At 42.0% G+C, this 15,017-nt stretch overlaps 1 protein-coding gene across 6 annotated transcripts in view; it reads right to left on the bottom strand.

The window, feature by feature from the left end:
- ADGRB3 (adhesion G protein-coupled receptor B3) overlaps nt 1–15,017 on the bottom strand; it is a 1,321,417-nt gene that overhangs the window by 497,893 nt on the left and 808,507 nt on the right. For all 6 annotated transcript variants that reach the window (XM_073675497.1, XM_073675498.1, XM_073675494.1 and 3 more), the window contains one exon: nt 13,990–14,065. In XM_073675497.1, coding sequence (XP_073531598.1) covers nt 13,990–14,065 — 76 coding nt within the window. The remainder of the gene's footprint in view (nt 1–13,989; nt 14,066–15,017) is intronic.

Raw genomic sequence — 15,017 nt, 5'->3', positions numbered from 1 at the left:
CATGTGTGCCAGACTGCAAAGAGGCAAGACTTCCGTGCCCTCACCAAGAGGACGACTGACCATGCTCTCCTCCTCATCCTTCTCCTGTTTCTCCTCCTCCCTGTCCTCAGGCCATCCACGCTGAACAGATGGTTTGACAGTTGTGCAGGTAGTACCGTCTATAGCACAGGAAACTAGCTCCTGTTCTTCCTCCTCCTCTTCCTCATTGTCACCCAATCCACATTGGGATGAGATGAGGCTGGGCTGTGTGTAATCACCCTGTATGATTCCTTGCTCCATCTCATCGTGCTCCACCTGCAATTCATCCTCTTTAATTGAGAGCAGAGAGCGTTTCAGAAGACAGAGAAGCGGTATGGTGACGCTAATTATGGCGTCATCGCCGCTCACTATCTTGGTGGAGTCTTCAAAATTTTGGAGGAAGGTACATATGTCTGACATCCATGTCCACTCCTGAGGTTTTATGTGTGGAGTCTGATCGGAATACCAATGGCCTTGTTGATGCTGGTAGTCAACAACTGCCCTCTTCTGCTCACAAATCCTTCTCAACATCTGCAATGTAGAGTTCCAACGCATGGGGACATTGCAGATCAGTCGGTGAGCTGGAAGCTGCAAATGCTGCTGAAGCATGGCAAGGGCGGCGGAAGCTGTAGCTGACTTTCTAAAATGGGCACACAGGCGGCATACTTTGACAAGCAGATCAGACAGATCCGGGTAGGTTTTGAGAAACCGCTGAACCACGAGGTTAAGCACATGGGCCAAGCATGGTACGTGTGTGAGCTCGCCTCGCCTCAGAGCCGCCACAAGGTTCCAGCTATTGTCACACATGACCATGCCTGGCTGTAGGTTCAGCGGTGTCAGCCACAGATCTGCCTGCTCTTTCAGAGCTGTCCACAACTCTTCAGCATTGTGCGGTTTGTCATCTAAGCATATTAGCTTCAGCACAGCCTGTTGCCGCTTGGCTGAGGCAGTGCTGCAGTGCTTCCAGCTTGTGACTGATGCGGTCATTTTGGAGATGGAGACTGAAGAGGAGGAGGAGGATGAGGTGCAGGAGCTGTAGAATGTGGGGCAACCCTGATTGACCTAGGGCCTGCAATCCTTGGAGCCGGGAGGACGTGTCTGTCCCAAGGTCCGACTGGGTCCCAGCTTCCACTATGTTAACCCAGTGTGCCATCAGCGAGATGTACCGTCCCTGCCCACAAGCACTTGTCCACGTGTCCGTGGTTAGGTGGACTTTCCCAGTAACTGCATTGTTGAGGCCACGGCTAATGCTGTGGGACACAAGTTTGTGTAATGCGGAACAGCACACCGGGAGAAAAAGTGGCAGTTGGGAACCGAGTACCGAGGGACGGCCACCGCCATCAGGTTGTGGAAAGCTTCCGTCTCCATGAGCCTAAAAGGCAACATTTCGAGTGCAAGCAGTCGTGAAATGTGGGAATTTAATAGTGTAGCCTGTGGGGCATCAGCTGCGTATTTGCGCTTGCGTTCCAAGGACTGGGGTAGGGACAACTGAACTATGCGCTGGGACAAGGACGTGGACATGCTTTCTGATGGTGCTAGTTGAGAGTGTTCAACAACAGGTGCAGGGCAGGAGGCATCTTGGCTTGCGCCATGGACAGGGGATTGGCGTGCACGCACAACAGAACAAGCAGTGGTGTCACCCACAGACACTGTTGCTGGACTCTTGGGTTCGTCCCACTTAGTCAGGTGCTTTGCTGCCATGTGCCTGATCATGCTGGTGGTGGTCAGGCTACTAGTTTTGCTACCCCTGCTGATGCTGGCCTGGCAGGTGGTGCAAATGGCCTTTTTGTCGTTATCGGCAGAGTCTTTAAAAAACAACCAGACTCGGGAAGACCTAACAGTTGTCCTGGCAACTTCCGTCGTGTTGGCGTTACGAGGAACGCTTTTCCGCCTTATGTCTGCGGCCACCACACTGCTTCTTCCTGCCTGTTGTGGTGCTACACCTCCCTCCCCCTGTGTGCTGCTGTCCTCGCTCTGCATGTCCCCCTGCCAGGTTGGGTCAGTTACTATATCATCCACCACCTCGTCTTTCACTTCTGCACCCTGGTCTTCTTCTTGACTTTCTGGCAATTGTGTCTCATCATCATCCACCTCCTTTGACAGCTTCCCACCGTCGCCTTCGTGTGACCGTGGCTACTCAAATATTTAGGCATTGCTACATGTGATCTTCTCTTGCCCCGCTTCAATTGGACCGGGCGAGAGACCCGAATCTATAAATGGGAAAGTGAACAGCTCTTCGGAGTGTCCAAGTGTGGGATCAGTTGTCTCTGGGAACTCGGCATGGTGGGAGGAAAGAGCATCAGGGTGAGGAATATGCAGTCCAGACTCACGGTTACTGAGACTTGACCATGTGGAAGACAGGGTGGTGGTGGCTAAGTGACTGGAAGCACTATCTGCTATCCAAACAATAACCTTTTCACACTGCTCTGTGTTCAATAGTGGTGTTCTGCGGTCTCCTATTAATTGGGACAGGAAGGTCAAGTGACAAGATGTGAGTGTTTGTTGTGCCACAATTTCAGCTTGCCCACGGCCTCGGCCTCGTCCTCTGCATGCACCATCACCATCACGTCCACTTCCCCGTCCCTTGCCACGCACCTTGCCCATTTTAAATGGAGGACAATATTTTCAACGTTCACTACAAATGTCTGGATTTGAACCGCAGTGATATGTGACGAGCATGGCGGCACCCGGTCTTATATACACCTGAGGATGTTGTGCGGCCAGCCAATCACTGTAATGCCCACAACCAACATGGCTACGGCATTACAGTGCATGGCAGGCAATCCCTGCATGTTCATTGTTCTCTAAAGAGCACCAAACATGCAGGGAGGGGACCCGAGCTCCCGCCCGAGCAACAAGGAAATGCTCGCAGAGCGCCGAGCATCTTGAGCAGTGAGATGCTCGGGTGAGTACCGAGCAGTGGTGAGCATGCTCGCTCATCACTTGTACCTACGATAAAATTACAGACCTCTCCATTCTTTGTAAGTGGGATAACTTGCAAAATTGGCAGTGTATCAAATGCTTATTTTCACCACTGTATACTGTACTCAACTTTGCCACTTTGCTGGGCTTTCTACATCATCACAGTGGGAATCCTGATCTACTCAACTCTGCTATATCTCTGGATTCTGCTTCATCAAAGTACTCCATGACATACTCTGCTCTGCCTCATTTTGCTAAGTCTACTCAGCTAAGTCACTATTTTGACTAACCATATTATTCGTCCTACAATGAACTTTTGAGGAAACGGTGACTGTGAAGGATGAAGCGCAGAATAAGGTAAAACCATAATATATAGGAAATAGTAAAAATAATAGGTTTGCTCACCTTGGGTGGTTCTGTGAAGGCACAACCACTATAAAGTTTCAAATAGCCAGCAGCAGCTGCTCCGTGGCTGGGGCAAAAATCGGCCAGATGGAAATTACCAAAACAGGATAAAAACACATTTAAAAATTGGCTGCACTGCTTGAAAGAAGACTCTTGCTGACATATGCTTTGAAGGTTCTTTACAGTATCCGCTACGCGATTCAATGCCGTACTGGCATCTTTATCAAATGTAAAAAGCCGACAGGTGCAATAAACTTTTGGCTTCCTAGTGGACTACTACTCAACTCCTCTTGTTGCAATACAGTCTACAGCCTCCGTTGATCCAAATCGAATGCTCTACTGCATCAGTGATATATAGTGCTGGTCCCTATTATTGGCACACCTTCATTTTTTTCATAGACTGTACAATATCTTCAGAAATAAATGACAACGTACCAAGGTTATATCCTCAGGATTTTTTAATTAGTGGTCCAAAGTAATATAACAATAAAATATTGTTGTTCAACTTCCAACTTGCAATTTCAAAAAAGAAACAGAATAAACAGCATGTGCAGCTATAACAGTACCGTTAATTAATACTTGGTTGCACACCCTTTGGCATTGATGACAGCCTCCAAACGTTTCTTGCAGCCATCTATAAGCTTCTTGCACTTCTCAGCTGGAATTTTCTCCCACTCTTCCTTTGCAGTTTTTTCAAGCTCTTGAAGGCTTGCAGGGTTCTTTTTCCCAATGGCATATTTCGGCTCACCCCAAAGATTTTCAATGGGATTGAGGTCAGGACTCATTGCTGGCCATTTTAAATCATTTTCATCATTTCTGTGATATGGTCAAGGTCTCCAGTACCAGACGCGGCAAAGCAACCTCACAGCATTATGGATTCTCCACCATGCTTAACTGTTGGTAAGGCGTTCTTTTTCTTATAAGCATCATTGCGCCGTCTGTGGATATTTGACGTGGTGTTTTTTCCACCATTTGCATCAACCTTTGAAGACATCTCTTGTTAATTTTCCTCTTTCCCGCGCGTCCAGGGAGATTCTTAATGGTTCCATGCTTGACAAACTCCTTAACATTGCGCACTGTTGAAACTGGGATACCAAAGTCTTTGGAGATGGCCTTTTTGTAGATCATTAGTCCACAAAAAATCCCAGAGACATGTCTGTTTTTGATCAAAATTACTCATTCAAGTCTATTGGTCCAGGAAAATCACAGACAACACATGGATGACATCAGTGTGCAGTACATGTGGCGTGAGAGATTAACATTGCAATGTATAGGAGAAACCTTGCACTTTGTTTATTTATTTTCCCATTAGGGAAAATTACTGATGAAACACTGATGGTAAAATCTGACACACTGACCAAACACTGATGAAAGTGGGACTATTTTTCATGTGCGCTAAAAATCACTGACATCTGAATGAAGTCTAATACTGTATTATCTATTCTAATGATAAAACAAATGTTGCAGAACAAACAATACTGAAAGAAGCACTACCATCAAAATGTATATCCTCTTAATATATTGCAAATATTATATAGCACTGGGTTCTTACAATTGCTAATTTTTCCTTTTAACCCAGCTAATTCTTCTCTTTTTTATTAGGTAACATCACGTGATTTTTAACTAACTAGCTGAATCCTTATAAGCTCTATATAGTAGCAGGAAGTCTCATTTCCCTATTTGAGTCATAAGTCACTGCAAAAGTGCCTGGTAGATGGGAGGAAACAGCAGCTGGGTCAGGGGCTGAAGACGGGAATGACAAATGCAGGGAAAATAGACTACCTGTTTCTACATAGAGCAGAGAAAAGTATAGAATTAGCTGGGTAGAAAGGCAAAATGAGCAATTGGAAGTACACAGTGCTATATAATATGATGACTGCAATATATTAAGATATTAAGAGGATAAAAATTCTGATTGAAGGAGTGCTTCTTTAATGGGGTGGTCCGAAACTAATATTGATTTTAATCTTAAATGTCTATTCATTATTATAATCGAATTATTTTTCTAATGCACTTCAATTAAAAGGCCCTAGTGTTCCCTCTCTAATATAACTGGTTTATTTTTTTTTACCTATTTCCGTTTTGATGACATTTCAGTTGAGATTCTCCAGTGCATGCTGGTATACTCAAATGAGACAACATCAGGGGGCATAGGCTGCTGTCATTGCCACAGCCTCTGTCTCCACTCTGAAACGAAAGGTCTTCAGTGACCTCCCTTTCAGCGGCTGGGCTAGTCCCTGCTCTACCGAGCATGTGTCAGTTGTCAATTCTGACGTATGCTCAGTACGAGCTCCCTTTTCACTGTGAAATATTTTCTTTTCAGTGCACAGTGATAGTGCGCCCTCGGCAATTGTAATGAGAAGTGACGAGCCAGCAACAGAGTACACTGTCAGCGCGCATTGTAAGGGACAATAAACGTAGAGACCAGCCCTGCCCCAAACTGACGCCACTTTCTGGGATGGGGCTGTGACTGCAGTCTCTGCCCCCTGATGATGCCTCAGCATGCACTGGGGTTTCTCAAATGAAATTTCATCAAAACAGGAGTAGGTAAAAAAAAAATAAATTAGATTGATTACAGAGGAAACAGTATTCTAATTAAAATGTATTAGGAAAACTATTAAGTTATTACAATAAATAGGTAACCATTTAGGATGTAAGGGGTTGTCTACTACTAGGAAAACACCTTCTTGAACTAAATGTTCAGCCCCGATAAAATAATAAAGCCTATACTCACCTCCCGTGCCCGCTCTGTTCCAGCTGTGTCAGGACTCGCGGTCCCGGGGCTGTTATGCGGTGGAATGAGACGTGCTGCCTGGCGCCCAATCAGCACTGGCATCACTGTCCCCTCCTTTGGACAAACTGAAGATGAAGAAGAAGTCTGAGATCAGCTGCAGCCCTGACTTCCTCTTCATGTTCAGTTTATACAAAGGCGGGGACAGTGACACCAGCACTGATACGGCGCCGGGCATCACGTGTCATTCCACCGCATCACAGCCCCGGGACCGCGAGTGCCGACACAGCTAGAATGGAGTCGGCACTGGAGGTGAGTATAGGCATTATTATTTTATTGGGGCCAAACATTTGGGTTAAAAAGGGGTTGTCCTAGTAGTGGACAACCCCTTTAAAATTAATTTAAAAATATGAAATTAAAAATATTAGTTTCGGACCACCCCTTTAATGGCTATTTGACCCAAAATGCAAACTCTAATTTCCAGAAGTACCTTAATATTTGTAAAATGCAATATTTGCCAATGTCCACTAGGTACAATTACTATAATATTACAATTTACTGATGACCAAGAATTAGATACTAATTGTTTACTGATCACAAATTACTAGCTATTGAATGTATAGTATACTTTTTCATTGCTTGAAAAAGGCCGAAAATGTTTTTTTTTTTTTAAATGAAATAAAATAAAATAAAATGTTATTATTACATTTTATTTCTACTTATGGTGCCTTGGATCAAACTTATTCATGGACACTAACCTAATAGTGACCACCAAAAGGCAGACACTGACTGTATTCAAGCCTCAGAGTATAAGACATTGACTGTATACGGGGCACTAAGGGCTAGATGTTGATGGCATGCCAACCAGAAAGTACCAAACACTGACTGAATGCAGACCACGAAAAAGCAGACACTTATCATATATATATACATATATATATATATGTGTATATATATATATATATATATATATATATATATATATATATATACCAGCGAGTATTAGCTTCTTGGCACCAAGTACCGGGCCCTGACTATATACTGACCACCAAGAGCCAGACATTGACTGTGTATTGAAAACCAATAACAAGACAATGACTCAACACTGAACTACAAGTACCAGAATTTGATTCTATATTGGTCACCAATTATCATACAAAGACTGGAAACTGGCTTCCAAGTACATAAAGCTGAGTATATACTGACCACCATGTAAAAGCAGCTGAGTGTATACTAACCACCAAGTACAAGAAGCTGAATGTATACTGACCACCAAGTGCAAGATGTTGAGTGTATACTGGAGAACAAATACAAGATGTGTGTATACTGACCACCGAGTAAAAGATGCTGTGTGTATACTGACAACCAAGTACAAGAAGGTGAGTGTATATTGACCGCCAAGTACAATAGGCTGAGTGTATACTTACCACCAAGAAAAAAATGCCAAGTATATACTGACCACCAAGTACAAGAAGGTGAGTGTATACTGACCACCAAGTAAAGATGCTGAGTGTATACTGACTGCCAAGCACAAGAGTTGAGTGTATACTGACCAACAACTACAAAAACCTGAGTGTATACTGACCACCAAGTACAAGATGTTGAGTGTATACTGACCAAGAAGTACAGGATGCTGAGTGTATACTGACAACAAAGTACAAGATGTTGAGTGTATACTGACAACTAAGTACAAGATGTTGAGTGTATACTGACCACCAAGTACAAGATGCTGAGTGTATACTGACCACCAAGTACAAGATGCTGAGTGTATACTGACCACCAAGTACAAAATGCTGAGTGTATACTGACCACCAAGTACAAGATGCTGAGTGTATACTGACCACCAAGTACAAGATGCTGAGTGTATACTGACCACCAAGTACAAGATGCTGAGTGTATACTGACCACCAAGTACAAGAAGCTGAGTGTATACTGACCAAGTACAAGGTGCTGAGTGTATACTGACCAGGCACAAGATGCTGAGTGTATACTGACCAAGTACAAGATGCTGAGTGTATACTGACCAGGTACAAGATGCTGAGTGTATACTGACCAAGTACAAGATGCTGAGTGTATACTGACCACCAAGTACAAGATGCTGAGTGTATACTGACCACCAAGTACAAAATGCTGAGTGTATACTGACCACCAAGTACAAGATGCTGAGTGTATACTGACCACCAAGTACAAGATGCTGAGTGTATACTGACCACCAAGTACAAGAAGCTGAGTGTATACTGACCAAGTACAAGGTGCTGAGTGTATACTGACCAGGTACAAGATGCTGAGTGTATACTGACCAAGTACAAGATGCTGAGTGTATACTGACCAGGTACAAGATGCTGAGTGTATACTGACCAAGTACAAGGTGCTGAGTGTATACTGATCAAGCACAAGGTGCTGAGTGTATACTGACCAGGTACAAGAAGCGCAGCATTGGCCCCGCCCATCGGTGAACCCGTCACATGATCGCAGGTCACCGATGGGTTGGCATGACAACCTGGGGTCTGCAGCAGACCCCTGTGGTTGTGATGGCCAGGTTGCTATGAGCGCCGCCCAGTGGTCGTTATATACGTTATATACGTTAGATCTGCTCATCGCCTGTATGTAGGAGAGCCGATCAGGCAACTGCTGCTTCTAGTCTCCCATGGAGACTATTGAAGCAAGAAAAAAGTGTAAAAAAATGTTTCTAAAAATATTAAAAAAATTAAAAAATATATAAAAGTTGAAATCACCCCCATTTCGCCCCATTCAAAATAAAATAATAAAAAAAAAACAACATACACATATTTGGCATTGCCACATTCAGAATTGCCAGATCTATCAGTATAAAAAAAGAATTAATCCGATCGGTAAACAGCATAATGAGAAATAAATTCTAAATGCCGCCAGAATTACGTATTTTTGATCGCCTCAGCATTGCAATAAAATGCAATAACGAGCGATCAAAACATCGTATCTACCCCAAAATTGTATCAATAAAAATGTCAGCTCAACGTACAAAAAATAAGCTCTCACTCGGCACCAGATCCCGAAAAATGGAGACGCTACGAGTCTCGGAAAACGACGGCAATTTTTTTTTTAGCAAACTTTGGATTTTTTTTTCACCACTTAAATAAAAAATAACCTATACATGTTTGGTGTCTACGAACTCGTAATGACCTGGAGAATAAGAATGACAAGTCAGTTTTAGCATTCAGTGAAAGTGGTAAAAAAAAACAACAACTGTGTAATTGCATTTTTTTGCAATTTCACCGCACTTGGAATTTTTTTATCGTTTTCCAGTACACGATATGGTAAAATCAGTAATGTCGTTCAAAAGTACAACTCGTTCCACAAAAAATAAGCCCTCACACGGCCATATTGACCAAAAAATAAAAAAGTTATGGCTCTGGGAACAAGGGGAGCAAAAAACAAAAACGCAAAAATGGAAAATGCTCCAGTCATAAAGGGGTTAACTACCAAGCATAATACACCAAGCCCAGTGTATACTGGCCACTAAGTATCACACGCTAGCTCTATGTACCACTGAGCACCAGGTTGTGAATTCAACATATTCTACCATGCACTAGATCGTGTGCGAAAAACATCAGTCCATGTAACTTCAGTATGTAACATTATTTTTTGCTAATACCTTCGCACCTGTTATATTACTGCACACTATGCTATATGCTACACTGTACCAGAAATGTCTTTAAATGCTAATGACAGTTGAAATAATTTCTGCACCGCATCTGCTGCATGTGAACATACTCTAATAGTACTCTCCCATACACCTGACACCCCACCGACTAGCCGCTCGTATTTCTGGTAGCGGCGAGTTGTAAACAATGTATTAAGCACAGCGCCACCGCTCTGTCACATTCTGTAGTGCCGACTCCCAGATACTGCAGAACAGCTTCTACAAAAATGAATAGGAGATTATCTGCAGTATCCGAGAGCTGCTACTAAACAGTGGCCTCTGTTCAGTCTTATGGAGTGGTCCTGACACCCCCTATAGAATTCATATGACAGGGCATATGGATCTGTATTGTCTTTATATGTCAACCCCTTTACATCTCAACAAGGTCATACTGAGCTAATAAATTTGCCAGAGTAGAGAAATGCTATTCATTTTACTGATTCACATATTGTTTTCTCTTCTTAAAGCAGAACTGCAGACCCACGACAATCAGTTTGCACCCAGGTAAAATTAATTTCTCAAGCCCCCCTTACTGTAGCTATATCACTAAGAAATAATATATCTACTTATTGAGAAAAAAAATCTATTTGGGAAAATGTGTATTTGCATTCTTTGTATATAACTAGCTATGCATGCTGATATTTGTCATTTAAAGAATTAAGACTTAGCTCATTCTTAGCAGCTCTTCATGGAATTATGCAATTTTGCATAAAAAGCAATTATATTTGCTGCATAACCAAGCACATCTGCTTTACATGCTATTTTCATAGGAGAAAAGTCCAGAAGCATCATGGAGTACAAGGTACATTTATTCAGGAATACTCTAAGATACCACCTAGTGGTCAAGATATAGACTGCAGTAATATACATTTTCTATATAAAAATTGCAGACATCTAAATGAACGATGTTGTTTAACATTTATTTCATGATCCTATAACATGGCTTTGAGACAGGCATTTCTCATCTCTGAGCATGTGATCTCATCTTGTCCTTGAAGCTAAATAGATAGCTCCTTCATGGAGCCATAAGACACTAATTTGAAGCTGGCATTAAAAGCTCTGAACTCGAGCGATGAATTGCTGCAGGAGATTAGGGAGCATAAAGACATGCATCACTCTCGACAATGAACATGATCACGTCCTGGCCACCCCTTTATGTGTGCTGCTATGAGCGGATATATGTATTTTCATTAGTTCACAAAGTGAAATCTGCCTCTTTTTCCTCTGGATAGATTATTTCTCACTTGGGCTCATCCGCAGCAGCCCTCTGACGCAGCTGTCTTCCCACTGTTTCCCTGCACAATCATGGGGTCTTATAGGGAAACAGCGGACTTACCTGCAAGACTGATCGTAACAGCAGAGCAGTATTGGAGGTGACACAGTCGTTTCCCTGAAAGGTTAAGTGATTGTGCAGGGAACCAATAAAAAGATCACAGCGGTACAGAGCTGCCGTTGTTAAAAGCTGCAGCATGACTGCTGGGTGTGGATGCAGCCTTAGATGTTCAGATAAAAAATTAACCACTTAAAAAAATTGCCTCATAATAAGACCCAAAAATGATTGTGATGCAGATTTAGAGATTTGTAACTTGATTTTTTTACACCCATAACTTGAAAAATGTAGCACAAGGTCTCATTTGAATATCCGTTTTACACGTACATGTTCTATCCACATTTTTCATGGATAGGATACCAATCTATTATAGCCTATGGTGCTGTTCCAGTATAAGTGTTTTTGTGCAAGCTGTGTGTCCGCGAAAAAATGAAAGAGACGTCCATTTTTGGACCAAGTCACAGATCTGAATCATCAGTCAATCGTATATGGGTCCATGAATATCACAGACGCCGCACGGATACCATCCATGTGCAATCCATGTGTTGTCGGTTTGCAGTGGGTAGGAGAAGCTTTGCAATTTATTATTAGGTATTAATACTAATTTGCTTTCATTTGCTTCTCTTTATAGTAGACTTAGATGCTGAAACACCTACTTCCTGGAGAGTGTTCTTCACTTGGGTGGGTGTTGTGAAGAGGTTTTTCTTCACCATGGGAAGGATTATGTGATCATCCACCACTGTTGTATTCCTTGAATGTCCAGGCCTTTTTGAATTCCCAAGTTCACCAGTGCGCTCTTTTATTGGGCCTCCTGACAAAGCCTAGTGCAGTAAAATACACATCGAGGTGCCTGTGCGTCCCCCTCTTGTCTCCCCCTTGCCTCCACTAGTTCTCCATGTCCCAAGGTATCAGATATCTATGATGATGACTAGTGATGCGTGAACGTTTTCAGATAAGGAGTTATCTGCTCGGGTCCTAATCGAGTATCTTCGGCATGCTCGAAATGCTTTGTTCGAGTCGCCACGACTGCATGTCTCGCGACTGTTAGTCAATTGCAACACATGCAGGGATTGCCTATCAAACAGGCAATCCCTGCATGTGTTGTGGCTGTTGAACAGCTGCGAGACATGCAGCCGCGGTGACTCGAACAAAGCATTCGAGCACGCCGAAGATACTCAATTAGGACCCGAGCAGATAACTCCTTATCCGAGCATGTTCGCGCATCACTAATGATGACATTACTTTATGCACCTCTCTGTGAGATGACGCTTCTTATTAGATGTATTCATAACACCTAGGGTTTAATTTAATCTATAAGTGCCATGTTATGATTACTTTCACATATTTGCTGATGCCAATTATAGATTTTTTTCTCTCTATACCCTTTGAGATATTCAAAACGTATACCTTCATACGTCTGCTATGCCCTAATTATGTGCATATTCATCTCTTGGGAGAATTGTCTCTTTGGGGGTTGTGTTGTCTCTCTTATCAGGAATTTATTGATCCCGTTCTGGATCATTTTCCATCCTCTTCCTGATATATGTTTGTCTTTAGCAGATCTCCCCACATTTATATGTAACACTTTTTGTAATATGTTAATAAACTTTATATTACTGTTTCACTGTTATTGGTTGCTCCTGTGCCTTTTTTCTACTGGATATATTATCTATTCTTACTCCATTAGATAGACTATTTTTTTTCGGTCTTCTACACCGACAATAAAATACTGATGAAAATCTCATCCAAAACCCTGATGAAAATTTAACTGTTTTTATCACGTAAGTTCAAGTCAGGGTTCAGACCAGTGTTGCCAACCGTTCAGAAATTCCAGGACAGTCCATAAAAATGGGACACTTTTTTGATCTGTCCTTAAAAAAATGTAATTTTTTTTGAAGCTGAAGAAACTTCTGCAGATTCTTTTGATTGTAATTCTCATTATTTTACAGTGAATGCAGCTAATGGATCACTTCTAATCATAATGATTTATTAGGATTTTCCAATGTGCCAGTAATAAATATTATCTGTCCGTGATTTTTTGGTAAGCTGTCGAAAAATAAAAATATAACGTTAGGTTGGCAACTCTGGTTTCAGACAGCCGTACTAAAACTCAAATTGCGGACATGACTGCTTGCATGTTCCCAGCAGACGAAGGCAGGAGTTGCCTGCTATTTACATGCACTAGTCTGGGCTGTAAATCAGAGTAGTGTATACAGAGACTTATTCCCCTTAGACCAATAAGTGCCACATATTTATGGACTGTCCTGGAATTTTTGGATGGTTGGCAACCCTGGCACACATCCGTATAATACGCTCATCTGAATGAACCCTTGAGCTCCGATTTTGCATACATGTAGCTATCTTGTTTATACATGCCCTATTTCTGGAGTCTTTTTAGGCGGCATCTCATATTTCAGTTTTCACCCTTATTACGTGTTAAAGTGAGGGAATCCTATATAAGTAAACTCATTTCCAACTGAGAAAAGTATCTAATAGAAAAAGGTTTCCTGCACACAGTCCAAGCAGCAGCATTTATGTATGAATGCATCATTAGGACAGATATAAAATGCAGAATACACTATACAGAGCCTACAAATGGTTACTATGTAACTGCATCGTCCCTGCAAACATGTTGGTTGCTAGGCATTGCTGAGGATGGAACAGCAGTGCAGGATGTACGCCAGCTCGCCACCTAGTGGCCATCCACAGTACACACAGTTCCAATGGCCTCATTCATTTCTGCTTGTGAGCTCCAGTTTGCTGCACAGTAAGTGCTGTGTGCAGAGCCAGGCTTCTAGAAAATGAAGGATTTTTTTCTATCATTGCCACAGGAAGGACAGAAGAATGATTATAAGAAAGAATGCAATGATAAGCTATAGAGTATAGGAACACAAGACTTACCGTAATGAAGGTAAAAAAAGACCTAAATTTTTATAGAACACAGCTCCAAGTACATATACTGTAGATTCTTCCAGATCTAGAAAATACAAAGTGACAGTTCATTTATTTAGCATATTTATTTATACTGTTGTATAGCTTTACTTTTATTATTGCATTTAGGTTTTGTTAGTCTGGATCTTTTATTCATCATCATCCATCATTATTTTCTATACTGCATTTGTGACAACGCATCACACGACATCCAATTACTCCCTGATGACTGATCATCAAAGATGAAATGTCACCATGACGGACAGTGAATGGCCCCCACAGTCAAATGCAGAAAGGACATTACATCATTGTAAGAGAAAAGGCACCAAAAATGGAGGAAGAGCTGGCATGGAAAACAGGAGAAGAACATCCACAGGAAAGTGCCACTGGTGCAAGGGAAACACTGCCAAAGGAGGGTTAACTATAGGGCTAGGTCACTAAAGTGAGTATATGCCCTAAATGGGGAAAAGCAGGGCTATAATCCTGGCTAAGTTCACACGAGCATATATTCTGTCTGTGTGATAAGTCCATATGCAAAACGGACCTCACACGGACAGCATGCGGACCACTATAATATGGTAAGAACACAGTTCACATGAAATGATTGTATGAAAAAAATCACAACATGCTTTAGTTTCATCCATATTTTTCAGAGTCACCCATATTTTTCAATGGATGAGCTAAAAAAATGAAGGCCATACAGACACCATGTGTTTGGAATCTGTTGTTAATGGATCCATTGCCAAGATTATGTATGAAACTGTACGAGACCTTTTAATATTTTTTTTTTTTGAAAAAAAAAACAAGATATCATAAGGGAGTTAAAAACATGTGGATGACACACGGAAGACAGATGATCGACTGCAGAGGTGAAAAAAGATTACAGACTTTTTATGTGCTCGTGTGAAGAGTGTGAAGATATCCCGAGGCCTATTTTTTTCCATATGAAAAAAATGTATCAACCATAATAAGTATTTTTCATCTGATTTTCATCTGGT

Source organism: Phyllobates terribilis, unplaced genomic scaffold (assembly GCF_046119375.1).
Source record: "Phyllobates terribilis strain yellow unplaced genomic scaffold, ASM4611937v1 Scaffold_3__8_contigs__length_932513732, whole genome shotgun sequence".
In the NCBI taxonomy this organism is placed as follows: domain Eukaryota; kingdom Metazoa; phylum Chordata; class Amphibia; order Anura; family Dendrobatidae; genus Phyllobates; species Phyllobates terribilis.
The sequence above is the reverse complement of the archived record's forward strand: the minus strand, read 5'-3'. Positions and strand labels throughout refer to the sequence as shown.